The sequence below is a fragment of the Calliopsis andreniformis genome, chromosome 1, assembly GCF_051401765.1.
Source record: "Calliopsis andreniformis isolate RMS-2024a chromosome 1, iyCalAndr_principal, whole genome shotgun sequence".
Classification (NCBI taxonomy): Eukaryota; Metazoa; Arthropoda; class Insecta; order Hymenoptera; family Andrenidae; genus Calliopsis; species Calliopsis andreniformis.
In genome coordinates this window covers 14,241,167-14,263,949 of record NC_135062.1, presented here as the reverse complement: position 1 = coordinate 14,263,949, position 22,783 = coordinate 14,241,167, and the positions used below count along the sequence as shown (strand labels likewise).

The 22,783-nt window shown below is 37.9% G+C and overlaps 3 protein-coding genes across 3 annotated transcripts; 2 read left to right on the top strand and 1 right to left on the bottom strand.

Moving 5' to 3' along the window:
• The first annotated feature begins 398 nt into the window (after positions 1-398).
• On the top strand, positions 399-9,647 carry LOC143183022 (uncharacterized). Its single transcript, XM_076384400.1, has 5 exons — positions 399-455; positions 4,598-5,311; positions 7,293-7,560; positions 7,813-7,914; positions 8,872-9,647. The coding sequence occupies exons 1-5, from the start codon at positions 399-401 to the stop codon at positions 9,645-9,647; spliced, it is 1,917 nt and encodes a 638-aa protein (XP_076240515.1).
• Positions 9,648-13,105: 3,458 nt separating this feature from the next.
• On the top strand, positions 13,106-17,764 carry LOC143183013 (uncharacterized). Its single transcript, XM_076384387.1, has 5 exons — positions 13,106-13,111; positions 15,508-15,719; positions 15,787-16,130; positions 16,210-16,704; positions 16,812-17,764. Exons 1-5 carry the CDS (start codon positions 13,106-13,108, stop codon positions 17,762-17,764), a joined length of 2,010 nt encoding a protein of 669 aa, XP_076240502.1.
• Positions 17,765-18,023: 259 nt separating this feature from the next.
• On the bottom strand, positions 18,024-20,398 carry LOC143186779 (methionine aminopeptidase 1). Its single transcript, XM_076390589.1, has 6 exons — positions 20,225-20,398; positions 19,860-19,911; positions 19,495-19,733; positions 19,174-19,396; positions 18,829-19,104; positions 18,024-18,757 (listed from the first exon to the last, which is right to left on the bottom strand). The coding sequence occupies exons 1-6, from the start codon at positions 20,333-20,335 to the stop codon at positions 18,525-18,527; spliced, it is 1,134 nt and encodes a 377-aa protein (XP_076246704.1). The 5' UTR covers positions 20,336-20,398; the 3' UTR covers positions 18,024-18,524.
• Positions 20,399-22,783: the final 2,385 nt, after the last annotated feature.

Genomic DNA, 22,783 nt, shown 5'->3' with positions numbered 1-22,783 from the left:
CTCACTACGATTCTAACATACATACATTTAATGCTGTATCACTCCCTAACGATTTCTCTCTTCATAAAATAATCCACTTCCCGTTCAATGTACCTTACATTTACTTAATTAATAATAGCACTAGTGTACCTAATAAATAAAAAGTGGGTGTCAGTGCCAAATATGTTTCACCTGACTTTCATTCTGATCATTAACTCAGATAGGTACTTAGCACTGGATTGAAATTAATTCATTGAAAAATTCGTGTGAAATAAAATGCAGTGTTTGAAATGTCTACCTACTAATGTATTCAATATCACTGGACACAAAGAGTTCTTTATTGTCGTGACAAATGTACCATGTAAAGCCAGTCAACTTTTAAGCAGAGTTTCTCGTTGAGACTTACGTAGAAACTAACGATGGTAAAAATAGACAGTATAGCTGGATACGGTACAATTATGGAATTAAACTTGCCAGTAAGGAAACGAGCATCGAATTCGTGAGAACGTATTGCGTACAATCCGATTTACCGTTCTGTGTAATCATCCTACAACCTTACAGACAATATGACTTTCATGCTCCTTCAGAAGTATGTGTAGGAATATTCAACCATTGTGAACATATGCCGGATACAAATAATAATAGAATTCATCCGATTTGCCTGCTTTCTATTTGCCACAATTCGGTCTCAAAATTTCATCGTTTCAGTGGACCTTTCACAATTTAATATTATCGACTTTTTATTTTAACATGCATCGACGTAAGTCTAGCAACATCTGGATTCTGACAGGCTTTGTCAGTTCTACTATGAGCCTTGCAGTGAAAATGAGTGAAAATTTGGAGCATAGGCTCGTCATTATTCCAAAAGATATGCTTCCATTTCACTTGGGCACTTTCATTACCGTGTTTCGACTTTAAAGCTACGATAAAAGGACCCGTCTTGGTATATGCGTACGCATATCAAGAATTTTGCTCACCTTTGCCTGTGTCCGAATGCAGTCGAAGAAAGCAAACCGACGACACGATTGGCAGTTTTCCAAACAAAGTAACAGATACTAAGAATGGCAATTATTAATATCTTTCCAACATTAACATAAGAACCAATGTACCAGAGTCATAGCCTAGATGTGCTAGATCATAATAGGCAACTAAAAACATTGTCAATCTGCGTCTAGAAAAAAGCTGCTTATTCGCTTTAACACGAAAGGAACACTCAAAATGTTACCCGATTCGATATGAAAAGTAAAAGTATTACGATATTATCGTTCTCACTATCGTAGACAGCGGTGATAGTATAGCCAATAGCCACAGCAACAGCAGTTGAGTTTAATGCCCGGATGTGGGAGATAAAATGAGAAGAGAACATTGTATCAAAAGCAACTTTCTTCCTGGTTCGCCAGCTTGTGGTCTACAATTACGACGAATTTTAGTAGAGCAATTTCCCTCTAAAAAACGAACATTCCACTTGAATTTTGGAGACGAACGATAAAGAGGTGGACAACGTTCTCCCGTGAAGCTAAAAAGGTGGGAGTCGGTATAAAGAGAGGAAATACTCGATGGCGATGGCCAGTGAGTTCAGTGAGAGTGCCGTGATCCTTTTACCGATCTACCGTGAAAGTCAACGATGAAGGTACGCGTCCCAAGATCATTGTGCGTCTAACTACTTTCGGTCCACGTGTGAAGTGTCAAAGATCTTCCTACAGAGCAATTCTATATAATTCTAACCAATGAGTTTCTAAGTATTAAATTGGCTTATCGTAAATGATAGTTTTATCGTTTCCATCATTTCAGTTTTCGTTCCACTAAGAGATACTGCAAGACTCTATTCGCAGGTTCCTCTGTGACTAGTATCTTGTGGTACACTGTGTGTGCCTCTTCTCACACCCATGTGAAAGTAAAACACGTTTGCTTATTGTCTCCCCCGTACACAATCCTTTGACAATAGTGAAATTAACACTTTGACTTTTCTTGGGTCTTCGCACGAGCGAGAAAAGTGCAAGCGAGGATGATGACTACCATTAAGAGAGACTAATTTACTTGTATAAACCTCTCTCTGTTCTTCATGGTGACTAATGCTATAGCATTCGAGAAAGTTTGGGATTTTTAAGATCCTCATCGGCGTTTTTCTTGTTCTCTTTATCAGTTTGCCTGCTATCTGAACACTCCTCAGACGTTTGCATTTCGGACACATTACTCAAAACTGAGTCCACTGATTTAAATACATCTCCATAAACGTGAAACTGTCTTGCATGGAAATTGATTCGTAAATAGTAGATCACATCTTTGGACTTTCATAATCTTACGAAACAGAGCTGAGTTTCTGTGAAAGTCCGCGATGATTTGAATAAATTCATATGGAGTAAGAGCAATGGTCCAGCGTATGCGCTGAAACGCGATGAAAGTTGTGTACAGGAAAAAGAGGCGGTGGGGTATCGGTCGTACCGGAAGTGATCTTCAGCAGCGACGCGTTCTTTTGATGAAAGGATACCTTGCTTTCGAAAGGATCGAACATTCTTGCTAGAGGTTGTCTGTCTACGTCGAATCAGCTTGCTTGGTGTTTTTTTAGAAATCGTAGCGAGTGCACGCCTCCGATTGCTTCGAGCAGGGATGTATAGTAACTGGGTCGAACGTTGACTCTACCAAGTGCAAGACCAAGGACACATCGATCACTTTCATCTGAGAGAATCCTCCTTTCACGGAGCGGTTAACCAAAAATGCGGAAATTATAATGTTCTGCGGTTTCTTCTGCGCTTCTGCTTTGGTCTAGACACATGAGTCTAATATTCGAGTTGTAATCATTTTCTAGTACTATTTCCAATGGGAACTCATCACTGTGTAGATTTTCATGGTTTCATGTTGATTACTGCGAATAATAAACCGGGGAAAGTAGAGAACAATGAATACGGGAAATTGTTCTCGTCTGGGACTACTTAGGGGCACTCTAGTTGACAAGTGAAATGAGTGTTTTCTTTAATTTTAATTTTAAGTGACTTCGTATGTCAAAAAAGGGGAAAATCAAGAATATTGGAATTTTGCTTCAGGCTTCGTTTCCAAGTTACTAGTTGTGGAGAAAGCGCCTAAAATACACACGAAATGTGTCTGACTTGAGGATCGATTCTACTGATATCACTGCGTCTGACCTGGCTATGCCTAATGCATGTCGACAGTAGAATAAGCCTCGAGTCAGACACAACTCTCGCGCATTTTAGGTGTATTTTTCTGAATTAATAACTCGGAAATAAAACTTTAAACGCAATTTCGTTTTATTTTATGTTTCATATTTTATATTTATTTTGATATATTCCATGATATTATCATATTTAACTTCATATAAAATTCGTCTCTTATTTTCACTCACAGAATATACTGATAAAGTTTGACAGCAAATAAATGAGTATTTTTCCAGGAAGTGCAATGCACGTATATCATTTTCAGCGAAAGAGTTAGCTATATTCCTAACGCAAGACACGTTCAATTAACCTTATGACAAAATGTCTGTACATCTCATATAAATAAAATTTATTTTGTAATTATAGAATTTATATTCGAAGGCATACTAACGGTGAAATTTCTATTATCATTATTAATTGAATTATAATTGAACGATATTCAGCAAAAAGCTCTATAGCTGTTCATTTCTTGCATATTTATTTATTGCACAGAGGTAGTCTCCAAGATACATTTTTTCAGTCAGAAAATGTCAATTGCTGTAAAAAGTAGAGCGTAAAGCACAGTCACGATGTTGGCTACGATATCCAGAGTACATACAGAAACATCAAAAGCGTTAAATCACTCTTCGTTGTTTCATTTTTAATAGAAAGTGTCACTGTTTATCGACACGATGATTTTTTCTGTCACTGCAAATTTCCTTCGTCTTTTTAATCATTCGATACGACATGTGAAATCAGCAATTTCGTTAAGATCGCTACGATCACACACATGGACATCTTCTAAAGTGGAGCCTTGCGCGTCCTCGTGTGACTTTCTCCTAGAATCGCTCCACTTGCTGCATTTACGTCTATGCTTGACCGATTCACAAACTTATAACTATTTTGCAATATTTTGTTCCAAATCTCTTGAACTCTAAAATTTTTTCCTAAAACACTCAACCTTATTCGAGCAACAATTTAAAAAGTCTAGATGCAATGTGCAGCTTTACAGAACCCTACAATTTAAATGATTTAAAGAGAGAGTAAAAAAGTGGGAATAACGAACAACTAAATGAAAGAATCAAAAAATTTTAAAATAATTGTGGACTTAATTAAAAAATATTTCGATACGTAAATTCTGAGACTTGCAAAAAGAATCAACTATCAATCTTCTTTGAAATTCATTGCACGAAAAACTGCATTTCCCCTACAATCAACCACAAGTCATCCCATAGCTATAGGAACTCAGCATTTTCCCCAATCTTCTACCATACTTTCTACCATCATTCCCTCAATTCCCTACAAAAGAGAACGTATGTGTACACATACATACACACAAACTCCTCAGAATCTCTGACGTTCCCATTGCAAATTTCCCGACACTTCACACAACTGTCGTCGATTCTCTGTCACCATGTACCTCCCACTTGTGACAGCAGCACAACTGACACCGCTCCCCCGCGTTTCAGTTTCCGCAGTTCCTCGCCCTCGTCATCTGCTCGTTCGCCTGTGTCCTATCAGAAAACACAGAGTCCAACAACCAGTTGCTGGCCCGAGCGTCGGCCCAACTAGAGCGACTAGCGCCATACAGGAGGACCTCGACAGACCAGGTGGCCCCTGAGGACCAAACTCAGTTGCCCGAGAATGCAACGAAGGAACCAGAGACGAAGCAGCAGCTGGACGATCGCCAAATGGCCTTCGAGATCTATCGAATGCTGCCAGCGAGCGTGCAGAAGGACATCGCGAGGCGAGTGGGTGGCAACGAGGCTGTGGTCGAGCTGCTGACGAACCCCAAGTACTTCGCGCTGATGCAGGCGAGGATAAAGAGGTCGGGGTCCAAAGGTGGCCAGGGGACCAAACGCGATGGGTACACTTACGATGGGTACGAAGGGCCACCTGAGGGACACCCACCGTCTGGATACGGAGGATACGCGCCAGAGTATGGGGGTGGAGAACACTATGCGCCCCATCCCCCAGCAGGAGGCTCCGATTCTGGAGGGATCATCAAAGGATCCACGAGCTTGATAAGTGGTATCGCTAAAGGTATAATCGGCGGTCTGGTCAGCGCATCGGGCACCGCGTCGAAGGGCTCGTCCTCGATGTCTGCCTCTGCTTCGGGCATGAGTTCTTCATCGAGCTCGTCCTCGAGCCACCCGCAGCCAGAATATGGACCCGCTTATTCGGTAACTATCTAACCATTTGCAACGTTTGCTGATAGTCTATGCGACGACGAGGAGTTCGATTAACTTTCTAGTAACTGTCGAGGGATCCTTGGCGTTCTTTTTGCGGGATGAAAGGAGATAATTTGCGAGGGGAAGCTGCTTTTTGGGGGGAGTAGGTGAAGGCTTGCGTTCTACCAGCGATTTAGAATGTGTTTACGTGGTTCGTTGGCGGAAGTAGACCTGGGCGATAATTATTCGTGTTATGATTAAGTTACTTGGCTTTTTGATGCAGAGGTGCCCGGTTGGGTGGAGGTTATCTTTGGAAATTTTGAATATTTGAAAATTTGAAATTTTTAAAATTTGAAAATTTGAAAATTTGAATATTTAAAATTTTAAATATCTAAATACTTGAGTATTTTAATATTTAGACATTTTTATTTAAATTCCGAATAAAAATTACAACTCTCCTTAGGCACCTCTGTAACTATGAATTTTACATAAGCTGTATGTAAAAATCATGTTATGTACATAATTTCCATTTAAGCAAGAAAAATCAAAGCATGTTGAAACTTCTCGCAATCTTTGTATAGAAACGAAAAAACCTTTAAATTGTCTAAACGAACTCGCGAATTATAATTAAACAGGGTCTATATAATTTGATTAAGTTAACATTAAAATACAATATGTAGATCGTAATAGAAACGATACAATCAATATTAACCGCACGAAAGGAAATGACTATGTGGGACATCGAGATTGCAACTAAGGAGGGAAATCTCAGCTGGTTCTTGTTTTCGCACGCCCCTTGTTTAACTGTACTTCGAACAAGAATTTCACGATGGAAATGAAAAACGTCGACGACGTGTGCCCTGAGAACAAAATTTTTTCATGGAATTACGATGGAAACGGTACTTGTATTTTCACTGTGCAATCAGGCGGTCGAACCAGTCCAGCGATACGAAATTTCTGAATAAGCATGTGTGATATTACGATTATCTACAATTTACGTAATTCGTTAATGGGCGATCGTGTTGAAATTAATTATTTTCTCCGCGCATTTAGGATTTTTACTAATTAACGTCGAACGAAATAGCACGGTGTGAACTTCGTTACTAGTATTACATTGTAAACTGAAAAATTTTAATTATATTATATATGGGCGATAATATTTAGTTAGTAATTAGTATCTGAAATCCCATGGGTGAAAGATGAAAGGCACGCGATGCGTTTAAGAAGGTCGGCAAATATGGCTTATTAATACAAATTAATTAAACAGTTTGAGGAGGTATTAAAGTTAAAATTTTTAGACTGATTTTCAGAGAAAGATAGAAGTGTCTGAAAATTGGTAACAAAATAATGAGATTTATGTGTCGATGTCATATCGATGTTAATCTAAAGATATTTTGGCTACGAGACTATTTTAGTAGTTAATTGGTAATAGTTGATAATTAATTAGTAAGATTTCGTATCGATTCTCTCCTTATTAAATATATTATAGATAATCTTTAGTATAAGAGTAAATGGTCCATGTACCTATATTGCTCAGACACAATGTTCTGTTAATTAAGATTTTTGTCTACCATATTTAAGAAGTTGTAAAAAATTAAATCTAAGTACAATAAGACAGCGTCATAAGTATTGTAAAGAAACCAAACTTGAAGTTTTCCAAAGATCCCAAAGCAACTTCTGAAAAACTGACTATTCAGAAATGACTACTTTTATTTAAATACTGTTATTTATTTACTGAATTGTAAATTGATCAAGCCAATAAAGATGAACTTTTGATCAAACTTGTAACTTTTTTTCCTCTAAAAGCTTCTAGTCCATATATGCCGACCTTACCTTATTTTCTCTGTTACAAATAAACGCTTTTTGGTGTAATAACCTAATAATCAACGTTGTATCGAGCAATTCACAATAATCAATAAAACAACGATTTAAATCGTATGTCGATTGATTTTCATGGCGTGGTGTCTTGTTAATTGCACTTTTTCTATGATAGTACCACGATCAGGCGTTCGACGTGTGGGACTTCAAAAAGGCGATCATTAGCACATTAATGCAAGCAGTAAAAGCTATAAGTGGCGGTGTGATTGCTTTGAAAGGTCAGATTATAAAGGGAAGCGGTTACCTCATTTCGTCGAAGGGCAAGATGATTATTTCAACGGGGGATGCGATCACATCTCTGGGTCGCAATATCGCGAAGAGCACTGTGCAACACCAGGAACCACACCATCATGGTTACACGTACGATCATCCCCCAGAACATGGTAAGTTTACAGCACAATGAGATCACAACCCTTTGCTGTCACACTAAAATTGCTATCACAAGAATAATTTCAGTGACCATTACTGTAAGATTTAAATATCCAATAGAAATCATTTTAGTTTGAAACATTTTTTTATGCAATAAATAGTTCCTAAGAAAATTCAGGTGATACAGTTGCACGACTCACGTATACGTAAACTTTACAAGAAAAATCTATAACAGTGTCTAATCTAATACCCTAATGAAATGACAGGACACGATAGTTACGAGGGGCCACCGCCAGGTATCGAAGAAGAATTTTCTGGACCAGGTGGCGAGTACCATGGAAGCGCGAACCACGAATCGCCATCGGATGGTAAGATTTTCTAAATGATATATAATCATGAGTGTTTAACATCGCCATTACTAACACCTTCGTATCACCCAAAGGCTTAATTTCATAGAAATTAAATTAATGGTGGTTATTATGTCACCATTCAGATTGTGCAAAATTAATGCAATTCTTCTTTCAAAAAAAAAAAAATTCGGCAAGTGACACGTAGAATATAGAAGCCTGTTACACGACTTAAAATAAAGAAAGCAAGAGTAGTGGCAAGAGTCGCTTTCAAACGAGATTCTAATCTCCGGGACTTTCCTCGTTTACGTGAGGTGATTGAGCGAGGTCGAGAAAGACAGCGCGGAGACCATAATGGCTTCTTCAATTCTATGTTCATTATTCGGTACTTCGAATTACATCTGCGTGAATTTTTTTTCTGATCGTGTGGAGATAGTACACAGCGTTTTGGTTTCACACCTCTTCCTCTTCCTCATGAAATTGTTCTCGCTTATGAGATCTTGCAATCGAAATTTAGGGTATCTGTTAATTGACTCTTGCTTTCTTCGATGGATCGAATAGATTTTAGAAAGCACTTTCACTGGAGGCTACTGTCAAGCAGTATTGTGACTTCCTTGTGGAATAGTATTTTTTGTTTAATTAATTATTGTATTGTGAATGTGTATATATATGTAACAGTAGATACTTCTTTGTGGCAGAATTCTCATTTTTCTAGTCATGGTAACACTTGGTAAATGGGAAGAAATAATATTAAAATAATAGATCGATAAACCTTTCGTTTCATAAAATACAAAGACGAATGTCATTCTTCTGCAATTTAGTAAAAAAGAACAGTAATGATTAGAACAGTATTCTGTTCCTTTCGTACATTCCATACTACTGGCCACGCACGAATAAAACAGAATATTTCCTGAATTATCAGCTCCATGAAACGAAAGGTGAAAGTTCAGACGCGACTGACAGACGTCACGTTTACAGTCGATGACGAGGCGGGTCTTCTGATCGTGAAACCGACGAAACCAGACGATCACGACAACCACTCTGGCCTGGACTCGCGAAAGCCTCCCACAGAGGACAGTTACGACGGCCCACCGCCAACAGTGCACGACAAAGAGGTCGAAAACAGCGTGGCAGGGAACCCAAACGGAGTCGCTGAGACCCATCGTCCCTCTGATCATCCACAGTCGAGCTACGATGCTCCGCTCCAACACCACTCATTGGACGATCACAAAAACGGACAAGATTACGCAGCTTATCCTCCCCTGGCTTCCGTTTTGCCACTAAGCCATCACAATCCATTGTCGATTCAGCAGAGTGTCGAGTACCCGCCGATACACATTCGGTACACAGTCCCAGACAAAGGAAGCTTGGACCTGCCCCTCGAGGACGCCTCTGATAACGATCTGTCCATGTACTCGAGCTTGTCGATCAAGCCAGGCCCTGATATAGAAACGATCAAAATATCCGCAATGAATCACTTCGGTGGCTTCGACCTGCCCAAACTGCAAACGCACGGGAACTTTCACAGTTTGCCTTCATTGCCAAGCGCTTACGCTGGCCCCGCGTTGCAAGGACCTCTGAAGATACCTCTGCTGAATCCGTACACGCTGTCGCCCCACTGGCACAATCAAGGACTGCTTCAGCCAATCCCTGGTTTCGATATGCACGGTTTCTATCGGAGAAAGAGTAGCGTTCAAAGAAAGAGGTCCGTCAACGACGTTGCACGCCGCATGAGACTACTGCACAGGGTGTAGCTTGAAAGACTGACCGCAGGTAATTGATACTGTTCAACTTGGTACCGTGAGTAATCGCTTCTCTGTGCTGTTTGTGATCGCGAAGAGAGCTCTGAGAGGGTATGCTCAGCTCTATGCGTTTTTGCTGGTTTGTAGAATTCGTTAAGACGAGTATGGTAGTGTCCCCCTTTGGGGGCTTATGGCTAGTAGTATACAAGGTGTTAACGATTAAAGTTGATCTGTCTTGTCTTCTTGGAAGATTTTATACTTTGGATATTTCTGAACTCTTCAATTTTCGAATAATCGAACTTTGAAATATTTGAATTTTTAAATATTAAAATTTTCAAATATTTGAATTTTTAAATATTCGAACTTTCAAATATTTGAATTTTTAAATATTAAAATTTTCAAATATTTGAATTTTTAAATATTCGAATTTTCAAATATTTGAATTTTTAAATATTCGAACTTTCAAATATTTGAATTTTTAAATATTAAAATTTTCAAATATTTGAATTTTTAAATATTCGAATTTTCAAATATCCAAAATCCTATATATTTAAATTTTCATATACTGAAATATTCAAATATACCAATTTTTTGTAAGCATTGAAACTAGTTTAAATTACAGCTGATCTGTCAGACACCTTATTTTTCTATTTGATTAATATATCATACAATAATTAATACTTTACTCCTCCTTCACTTTATCTGTTACAGCGGTCTATTCTTACCCGTACTACCCCCACATAAGTGGATTCAGAATGCACAGGCTCTGAACACGTACGTTCGAAAACAAAATTATGATGACTACGGAAGAGCGTAAGGGAGATGTTAATATCCTGTGCTAAGTTTGCGTGAGGCCAGCTTAGGAGCAAACACACAAGTTGAAAACGATGTGGACGTACGAATTGCGTTTACTATATTTTGCTAGTCTGCAAAAAGAGGTCCACAAGATATCATGGGTAGATTCGTTTATTCAGAGAATCGTCCTGGAGTTATTCCTCGGAAAAAAGTGGTATGAGCTGTAAATGACAGACGAATGTTGGGTAACTTTGAGTCGTGTGAGTCCAGTTATCGTGAAATATAACTACTGTATTTGTGTTTCCTTTGTGATGAATGTTGTGTAGAATTTTTGCGTAATTTTGGTTGTAACTTAAGAATATCGCGGTTTGATTGTTACCAATTAGCCGAATGGAAGAAAGAAAACGAAGCATCATTGTCAGTTACTGTTGCTAAGGTAAATGCAGTGCAATAGAGTGGAAATCTTGTACATAAAGGACAATAAATTTCACGAAGGTTGATGTCGATCCTGGAGGCCATACAAAGATGATAACTTCCTGTTTTTTAATGCTAACTGGAATTCATAATTGTAGATTCTATTATACCATTAATACTAGATAAATTATTACTGAATTAGTTAATATGTATATTTTTTTATAAATGTAATATTAATGAATGAATTTAATAGTGTTCTCAGTTTTCAAGTTTATAAATAAAGTTACTTTGTTTACCAATATTTGTTTCATTTTTATTTTTAGGAAGCCCATAGCAAATTAATAAATCACAAATCAGAAAAAATCGTTAATTGCTTTCGCAATTAATTCGATATAAGTGAAGAGAGGAAACGATGCGTACAGTTAAAAAGTTTCGAAGGAAAAAGTCTGTACTACCGTTTCGTGTAACGTAAATGACAATAATCACGCGAATGTAGACAGTAAACGACATCCACGAAATAAATCGTTCGGAGCAACGTCCAGCCTCGATCTCCTTCCACCAAGCATCCCAGAGGGTGCAATGAACTTTAAAACTTAAATGATACTTGTTCTTTCCGTACGTGTGTTTAAAAAGAAACTGTGATCTTTCACAGTGTTCATGCCTCCAACAAATATGGAGCAATCAAATTACACGCGCAATCGATCACCTTTGCCCTACTCGAAACTGACCACCACCATAAATAAATTATCATTCATTTCTACATAAAAAACAGTACCTAAACTCCAAAAGAATACAAGTCCTTAAAACAGTATTGAAGTTGTAAAAATATGTGACTCAGGGCACTTTGCTCTACAGCCACAAATATGCCCTCGTAAATTGGAAAAAATATACGAGAACTGATTAAGATGCATTTAAAAGTCGATTCGGTTTTACGTGACGACAAAACGAACAAAAGCAAGGAATGCAGGAATGTTCTCTGTCAGATTGGAAAAGATTGAATGGGACGACGCATAATTTTAGTCATAAACTCACGTAGCACCGATGAATATAGTGGGTCACTGGATCACACACGTTGGTCCGCGCATATCCACGCACACAGGTGTATTCTCGCGAGGGAATCCAGAAGCAGGATATGGAGAGAAACGGCGTTTGACCGGTCTTCGATCGTTCTGTCCATCTGTCGGCTCTTGGAGACCCCTTGATACAGTCGCAAATCGACTTTCCTGCCGTCAGCCGCTTCTTTTTGCCTCCTCATAATGCGTTTACGAAAATGTAACACTCGACTGAACCACAGACTCAGTATCCCCATCTGTGAACAGAAAATTTTGTCAGCGGATTCGAACAAATCTTACTAGCACTTTGATCACCACATTTTATCACATTCACGGTGATTATAATTTCGTCTAGAACTGCTTTTAGCTTATATTCATACTCATTTTTTGGACAATTACTTCTCTAGATCAATTTTGGTTAGTATCACAGGCAAAATTTAAATTAAAATTAATTGCAATATTCAGAAACATATAATAACATACTCTATAAAATAAAATATTGACCACTATTTCTGTAACATTAATTAGTCATGTAGGATCACAAAGAATCTTTCTAATGGTCCTCGCAAAGAGTAATAAAAATTTGAAGAATAATTAAAAGCCCTAATTCTTCACTATAAGTCCACCAGAATCAAAAAATTAATTTAAGAAAAATGCAGACAGAAATTCACTTATCAGGTGCTTAAAATTTAAACACAAACTGTCACCAAAAATATATCTTCTTTTGTGTCACTAAAGAAATGTTACTAATATGTACTTTTGAACTGAAATCAACTGCTCACGCGAAAATATGCTCCACTGTGATTTCCCAGTAGTAGCAGAAGTGGCAACAGAAAAATTGCTCGTTCGAAGGAAATTACGTGGAGCCCATGACTTTTCCCGCTAACGTTCCGCATTTCGGAGCAACTGTTATCCGTCAGAGCAAGGTAGGAGGCAACGTTTCGGCCTTCGTTGATACGTTCGCCGGGTTGCGAGTATAAATGAAGGACAATGACCTAATTGCGTGCAGAACACGCAGCGCTTCCTCCAACGTCCAATCATCGCGCGCGTCACCTTATATTCGATCATTTGTGAACGTGACCCGATTTTTCGGCGTACTTCTTCTCGCATCCATTTTATTGCAGTGCAAGCGCAAAGTTAATTGGTGATCCTCTTCAAAACACGAATTCTATTCACCGAGCGAATTATTCGTCGCAGGACACAACCAAGATGAAGGTCAGTAGCTTTTCAGTCTGCGTGATCGCGATCCACGGACTGTTTAATCAACTGGGTGCTCTGATCGGTGAAAGATGCTTTCCAAGTTCCTGAGAATGTGTCATTTTTAACGGTTTCTTTCGTGTTGACGCGACTTACTTGGAAGACCTTGTTGGAGAAGTCACTTTGGCTTGAGACGTAGTGCAGTTTGCGGGCTTGCAATTTAATGGGAGGTTTATTCGAAATTCTGTTTGAAACTGGGAATTTATGTAGGAATACGTGTGGTCGATTTTCACTTGCTTTTTTAGTAACAAGTAAATAGTACTAGTGTTGAAGGTTAAAAATAAGAACGATGCGAAGTGATTTGAGAAGCTTATTATTGTTACTAACTATCTACTTATTATTAGTAGTAACTATTACGTTTTTAACTATTACACCTTCTGAAATAATGATTAATTAATATCGATGGATATCACGCATTTTTCGTTTACGAAATTAACAGAATACTTACTCAGTTAATATCTATATATTAATTTTTAGTAGAAAATAACTGAATACTATTCACTTAATAAACCGTAACAGTTTTATATTGTATAATGACGAACTAGCATGGCGAACGTGTAGTTACGACTGAAAAATTATATTAATATTCCTGTCGACCTGATATAGAAACTCGTCATACATGTGATTGGAAGGAATAACAGTCGATACCTGAATATTATCGTGAAACAGGAAATGGGTCATCTTAGAGGGAATTCCTCCTTGATCGAGCCTAGAATTATTAGAAGTCAAGTACTCTTATCCATACATGATTATAACAAAGTAAACTGGTATTCATTCTAAATAATTGCAGAGCCTGAAAAGCATTTTAATTTAAAATGGTATGTATAGTATGTAATAAATATTAGCATCTATTTCCTAAAGTATCCATAAACGCCTAGAATTTGAAACATTTAGACAGAGTAGATACAAATTACAAATTGAAAATTGAAAATATGTTATTAAATTGCTATTATAATAAATTTTCATATTTGCTTCGCTCCATAAACCGATACCTTGTAATAATCAATGAAACGTTGAAACCGCGAACCTGCTAGTTACATTTCGTAGCATCTTTTCGATTTAAACTTTCAAAAGCAATAAGATAAAATAATGTTATTCGTAGTGGACTAAAACTTGTTTAAGATTAAGCGAAAACAAAGAGTAACGATGTAACAAGTTGCAGCCACAATCATCAATTCCAATTAGCGCGAAGAGAAGCGTCATTTCCACGCTTGACTATTTTCTTTTCGACCTCACTCCTTTCTGGCTTCTTACCCTCGCTTTTCCTACACCGATGTAGCACACCGTCCCACTTTGTCCCCCTAACAACTCGCAGCATTTCTCTCTTTGGTTCCACCGCGTATGCCAGCGTTTCTCAAACTATTTCTGACACAAACGATCGTCGTCACAATAGGGGAGACATCGCCATTGCCATTGTTGCGGTCATTGAAATCACCAGTCTATAGTACGCACGATCAAATAGTGTCGAATACGAAAATACCTGCTCGAGGATGGCTTAAGCCTGAATAATGATTTTATTACCTTTTATTGTACTTCTACAATCGGGACACCATTCTTTCCTCTTTATTAGAACTAATTTATTACGATGAGCCAGCAATGGTTAAAACACCATTAAATTCATTGAAATGAATTCAAAGCTGGTTCCAACTGAGCTGCGGTGTTTACAGTGAACGCAAAATTAAGCTGAAGAATGATTTAGAGATATAATTCTTCACATTCAGTGGAACTGATGAGTCTAATTGATTCAGTAAATTAAGTTTTACTAAACGGGTTTGGAGAGATTATGTGCATATGACTCGATAAAGATAGAAGAATTATGTGTACTTTATTTTCGAGTATAGGAAACCTGTATTTTCTTTTATTTTAATGAGTTAAAATAAAATGTGTGATAAAAGGAAGATAATATCGTCATCTAATATTACTTATGTGATTCGTATTGATTTTACACGTGCACCTTGACCGTCAAGAATGAAACAAGTTGCACGTGTCGATATGTGAATACCGTAAGACTCGCGATAGTACTTCCGGTTTAGACACGTTTGCTTTTGTGATCGTTACGAACTCCTTGCATACTCTACAACTATAAATAAATATCAATTGTACAAAATTTTGTTGTATAGAACTATAAAAAGTGTTCAAAATAAATTTTTCAGAACTGTTAAATTGAAATTGAAATATTTTGAAACGTCGACAAATAAATCTAGTATAATAGCAGAAACTAACATATGTAGATGCCAGGAATTTCGTTGACCACAGCAACAACAATTGGCAACGACCCAACTCTCAATTCCTTCCTCACAAAAGATGGTAGATCAATCGACACGCTTTAATAATCAAATAAAATCAATTTTCAGACGACGAATTGGGTCTGTTGGCTATTGGTCGTGTGTATCTGCCTCGTCGAAGCCAGATATAAAATTAGAAGACCGCCGGCAGCTGCGCCTCAACCACCTAAACTGATGTTCAAGAAATGGCCGATTACCCACAGAATCTCTGTGGGGCACACTATGCACATGAATGGTAATCTCCCGCCAAAAAGAATGCTCCACAAACCACCGAACTATAGGTAAACATGCTAAACGAACTTAGAAAAGTTCATCATCGAACGTGACTCATTTATATGGTCGTTTTAGGATTCGTCGACCTCCCATGTTCAACGTGCCCTCTGTCATCTGGAAGAACCAAATACCGATTCGAACCCCCATGAACAACCACGTGGTCTTACCACAGCGACCACCCGTCAAAGAATTCCATTCTGTGAATAAAATGCCAGAGTACAGTCCTGAGTACAGACCAGAAGCCGCGGTGCTACCACCAACCCACAGAGGCGGCGTCGACGATGACAAAGGGCCGATTCACACGATCCCTGCACCTAATCTCAGCCCCATGGACAAGCCTCTCAATAGCGAGACGAACATGGAAGAAACACCTCATCGACAACAGACGACTGATGCCACTTTCAAAATTAATCCTCATGGTTAGTTATTACTTTGTAATTTTATTTGAGAAATCGTTGTCTTTACCTAAGAAGTTGTTCATGGTTTTGGATTCTTCAGGTTCTTTACTGTTACCAAATTTCGACATTGCGACGATAAGCACGAGCTTGGCACCTCAAAAGGCAGTGACCAGTCCCACTCCAATTCAGCATCAGTACGAAGTGACTGAAAGCAATGACATCGGTCAGAGAGAGTACCAGACTGTCCTGCCAACGTTCTTACCTCCAGAATTTGCAACAGGGCTCACAACCATCGTGAACCACGACTTGCAGTCCAATGACGTTTTCTTGAATAATCATCCAGGGACGAACATGGGACTAATAGGGACAAATATTCAATTTGGACAACCGAATCTACCGATGCAGACGAACCTTCACAGTTCTCTTCATGTTGGTTTCCCTGGCACTGCTGGGCAAACACCATACATCATAAATCAGCAGATACCTGATTTGCATGTCGGGCATCCAGCTCCAGCTGGTCCCCCATTGTCAGCGACGCAACTGTACGATCTTCTGAATAGTTTCCCTCAGAAAGTACCGGAACAGTATCAAACAGGTAAAGTTTTCACTAATTATCTTCTGTGTGCTCCTTCCTTATGTGGGGCGTTGATTTGACGAAGGGTGTTAGCGAATCAGAGATAAGACGAAGTGCTTTGATTCCAGGTCAACAGCCACAGCTTCAGCAACACATTCTTCAACAACAACTCGGTCAATTCTTCCAACCTACTGGAGTAACAGGTTTCTCGCAGCCTCAGATGCAATCATTCAATTACAATGAGCAAGACAACAAGGAGCAGCAGCAGCAGGTGGTGTTCAACCACAATTACGTCGCTGGAAAAGTGAACACGAATTATAACGTGGAAGCAGAGGCTTCAGTAGAGGACCAGGAGGCCAATAATTTGCAACAGAACGAGGACCTTGCGTACATCACCGATGGATCGGAACAGTTAGAGAATAATCTCGAGTACGACGAGCCGTCTGATCAAAACAGCCAAACGACATACTTCGACAAAGTGCCTGACAATGATGGAATATCCACGCAGTTTTACACGACGCTTCCTAATCGTGAAGCTGCTGAGAAATTGGCAGCATTAGCTGCAGCTGGAAACGTCAATAGTCAACTGATAGGACAACTTCGAAAGCATCAACAGCATCAACAGAATCAACAGAATCAACAGCATCAAGAGCAACAGGAGACTGCGTCGAATGAGGAACCTATGCCTCCCAATCACAAACACGAGGACCAGAAAAGCAGTGATGATGATCGATATGAGACAGACAGGACGCAAAATAGGCAAAAGCAGCGCAATCCTCAGCAAGAGCAATACGAAGAACAGCAGAAGGCATACGACAGGCAACAACATCGTCAACGACAGAGCAGTGTGTATAGTAACAAACGACCTCTGAGAATCATGGTGCCAGATGAAAATGAATATGGTAACACTGAATCGCAAAATGACGAGGGAAAGGAAAGCGCAGAAATGGAATATGAATATGAGAATGAAGGAACAGACGTTACAAATTCGCAGTCGAATGACTCGTTCGATGGAAGAACATCTTACGAACAGTCGAACGCTGAATTTGGATCGCGTTTGAGTCCAAAGGCCGCGGCATAATTATTGCAGAATATTCTGTACATATGGGCGTAAATATTTATTGCAACGTTGTTAATCGATTAGTTAACTTATTTGGGGATTCTTCTTGATACCTTGCTAGACTACAAGTAAGGTTTTTCTAAGATAGGAGGTCTTGGCTGTTTGTATGGAATATATCGACGAAATTTGTGAGGAAGAAATGATACAAAAACAGAGATTTTACAAGCTGAAGGATTTCTTATATTTGGATAGATTTCGTCGACTATACGTTGAGAACAGGTTAGCGAATATAGTAATTTATTTATTATTATTTATTGTTAGATAATTCTGTTGATGTACTTGCACTTCATTATAAAGATGGACAGATTACTGCCGTTGATTTACAGAATTTATTTTTTATTTGAATCATTGCGCATCACCAATTTGAGTTACACTTATTTATATACATACATATGTATCATTGAGGTAATCTACTTTAATATGGTACAAGAGCCATTCCGGATACAAACGAAAACCTAACAAGATTCTATCTTCCAGTAATCGTTCTATCTCATTTCCCTTATTTTATAAAATTTCCTAATGCAATGGTCGTGTAGAAAATATTTTACAGGACATCATTTGACTCGTTAACGATAATATGGCGGTTACAAGTAAGGGAGGTTGAATCTCGAAGAAAGAAATCTCGTTTGAAAAAAAATAAGGGTACTTAAGCAGTATGGTGATTAGATATCCACGAAATTTGAAATCATATAAGCTGACGATGATTCATAAAAAAATGTTACTATGATCGGTCCATGAACCATGGTTTTCCGTCATTTGTAAGCCGCTTTGTAAGAATATCGCAACCAGTGTCTGTAACTAGCAGCGTGTGCTCGAATTGTGCAGACCATTGACCATCTGCAGTAACCGCTGTCCAATTATCAGGCCACATTTCATCCCTCCATGTGCCCTGAGATATCATTGGCTCTATAGTAAAGCAATGTCCTGGTTTCATGACACCTACCGCTTTATTTTCTGAAAATAATGAGGACAAGTTATGTTAAATTGATCAACTTTAACGTAGCAATTATGGATAATATATTTACTGGCATAATGAGGCACGCTTGGCGCAGTATGGAATAAACGATGAATTCCATGACCGCAGTAACTGCGAACTACACTGAATCCATGCGCCTGAGCATGTTTCTGGATTATGTTTCCAATTTCTCTATATTTTTCACCGGGTCGTACAATATCGATAGCTTTCGCTAGACATTCGTGTGTGACTTCTACTAATTTCCTTACTTCTGGTTTTACGTTACCGACTAGAAACGTTTCGTTTAGATCACCATGAAAACCATTATGATATACAGTTACGTCAACTGTAAGGAAAGTTTTAGAATTAGAATGATTCTGTGGAAAGTAAGTTTATAATATTTGCAACACAGTACCATTGCAAATATCTCCGTCCTGAAGAGGTCTAGTATCAGGTATTCCATGGCAAATCACTTCGTTTACAGAAGTACAACAACTAGCTGGAAATTGATAATAATTCAGTGGAGATGGATAACAATCTCTTTCGATACAAGCCTCATGGACGGCTTTATCAATTTCTGCTGTTGTCACACCTACATCACAGGTACGTGCAGCTTCATCTAAGACTTCACGCCCAAGCTACGGAAGTAGTTCTGATTTATGTTTCCCTTCTTTATTAGAAACAAAAATACAGGTAGACATACTCAAAAAGTAACCTTAGTTACTTAGTAAGTTACCTTACAAGCTACCCGCATGCCCTCAATTTCTTCATCATCAAGAACTTTTATTTGGGCAGAACCTCGTGCTGCTTGCTCACTCACAGGAACACCAGTGGGGTGTGTAGCATAATCTGGTCGCTTGATATGTTCTGGCACTTCCCTACGAGCTTCCTTTTTGTAAGGGCGTAATTTACCAGTATAATGATAAGAAGGCCAAGGGTTATACTCATTGGAGGACTTGTCCCCACCTGTTCCCTCTGATAAAAATGTTATGGCAAATTAACTCATGATTAATTACGAATGGATATTTTTATAAAATCTATAAACAATTGTTTAGTTTAAATATATTTTATATAATCACAATAATTCATTGTTAAACTTACTTGCTAACTGATGGATAACTTTATGTGTTTTCCAACTTCGTTTGAAACAATCCTGAAATATAGCAATAAGATGCACACATACTCAATAGAATGTGGATGATCGTGGTACGAGTAGAAGAGAACAAATGATCAAACGAAGCTTTATTAATTCATTTTAAAGACATTCAGTCTTCCTGAGCGTTACATGCACGGGCAATATTATAGACAACAACGATTACCGATGAGTTTACAATTACTACAAGAATAAAACGGGAAGAATTGAAATTTAACATTTAGATCTCTACTGATCACTGACATGCAACGTAAATTTAAATACGAGAAAGATTCTCGTGACTTAACCTACAAGTGAACAGGGTGGTTCTTACCTGAGTGCAGAAATATGAGCCTTGTATCCCAATTTTCAGACACGTTGGGCACTGAAGGCTGGCCATAGTTTTGCAACCAGGTGTTTCGCACATACCGTAAGTGAGTGCCATTTTTTAAAAGAATTTTTCTTATGAGTTAATATGACGTGACTCGGCGAACGAGGCACGAACAAGAAGAAGTAATTCGAGACGATCCTGTACTGTTTTATCGATACATTCAACCCGCTTACCATTTTCCTGTCATACCCGATGTTATCGATTCAATCTAAAATAAGATTACAGCGCTACAAGCGATAGGAATTCAAGTCAACCAAGTCGAATAAAAAAAATTGAAATACGTGTTCACATATTTTCACGAAAATATTACAAAAAACGTAAAAAGCGGTATATTTGCGATAAATCCTAGTAATTGTACCACAAGAAATTAGACAAGTATTAACAAATCATAAAATTCGATTCATAAAAAGGAACATTAGTCCTGAAACGTTCTTAAAAATTAGAATATTGAAGTATATTCTTGGTGAGCAATATTCGTTTTTAAATCAGACAGTCTTCTTAGAAGATTATATATGTAAAACCTTCATCCTAATAAAGTAGTTTCCATAAAAAATTTTGATCGAGACATTAATCAGGATTTTAAATAATTATGTATTTCAAAAGAGTGACCTAGAAATTTTTTAGACACACTCTGTTGACCTCTGAAAAATGAAAGATTAAAAAGGTAAAAGCACTGACAGAAATGATAAACGATCGCCGATGCTATGTATATTCCCCATTGAAGTAGGAACACTTTCTATCTTTCGAAACGAAAATCTTTGTACTTCCTAACTACTTCAAGGTATCCGATTCATCGAAGGTCAAACAATGGGCTTTCTGAATATTCGGATAACTTGAAATTAACCCATTTACATTCTTTGAAAACTTTAATAACCACGATTTTACATTACGATCAACTTTTCATTCATAAATATTCAGCAGGATTTCCGTTATTGTGTTTTATCTTACATTCATTATTTAAGATTCCAGTATATAAAAATTGCCTGATCACAGAAAAAATTAAAATATGGTTCTCAGACACTTTTGCGACAAATCAGTCCCATTAAGGAAATACATATGTATATTTTTTTTGCTTGTTCATTTTTTATTGAAGAGGTAGTGATGAATAATAAAAAGAGCAGAACAAAGGTCAAACAGGAATCGAAATTCGAAGCTTGAACATAATTCTTTTGGTGGAGTTTCCCTCACTGAACCTAAGTGAACACTAATCAATATTCTCATTACGTAGCTTTGGATATATTTACCATATTTCGCAGATGAATACACAATGTAGAGTTCAATATTCTATTTATTCGTTGCATTTCATTTACTTTCTTCTCTGTTGTTCAGAAGGTATCAGGCATGATCACATCAATTCTCGAAATCAAAATTCAAAAGGTAAATCCTCCGTGTGATCAAGTACACAATTTCAGAGAACCTTCTACCAAGATACTGATCTACAGATCGCTGATAAATTTAATCACTTTTTGATGTATTCATTGGGAAAAACGAGTTAGTTAGTCACAGTAGAGTTCCTTTTGGGTGAGTAAGTACAATTGATAACAAGCATTTACTTCTATCACCTGTACAAAGTAGAAGTAAAACAAGTGCAGTATAAGCAAGCTAATGATTTTTTGATTAGTTCCAGCCTATGATTTCATGCACCTACAACGTTAGAGATACTCAAAAAATGACCCATTTCCCAGAATACCCATTGTCCAAACATACAATTCTCCTCTGTGGGCGTTCCTGTTCAACAGGTACAAAGCTTTCATCTTCAACCAAGAGCCCTAATGCGAGTTAATTAAGAAATTCCTCAAGTCGCCGCACATAGTGTCGGAAAATGAAAAACCTGGCCAGAAGAATTAAAAAACAGTTACTAGAGCAAATCCATACTTTCGTCATTGCATGACTTAATATATATCTACAGGAGTTAAAAAAAGGCTACAGTACTTTTTTGCTATTCTAGGTAAAAGACAAAAATTGATCTAGCTCGTTTTCGTTGTCTTCAAAATTTATAATTTTGATCAAGTTTTCTTGACTTTTTATTATTCTGTGATACCTTGGATATCTACGCGGGGAGTCCCTTTGAGATTCTCCTAATTTACTGGCGACAGGGGTTCTCCGATGATGATGGAAGTTTTTATCGTGTTCAGCGGGAACGACTCCAGTAGAGTTGGGATTGTACGTTTGAGTAATGTATAATCTACGAAGTGGGTCATCCTTTGCGTAAGAACCTCTCTAATATTGTATCTGAAATCGTGTGCCTCAAAATACCTAATTAAAGAATAATAAGTTCATTTATTTTACGCTAGACTTTTCTATCGTATACTATATTTATACTTCGATGCAACATCATATTTCTTGTACTTCGTGTTAGATGTAGAAGTACACTTTCCTAACGCATTTTATACAGTCACTGATGAGCTAACTCGTTTTTCCAGATTAACAGGTTAAGAAGTCAATGAATTTATCCTGCCAGGTCAATGGCAGGTGAAGAGACCTATTGCCTCTAGAAACGAT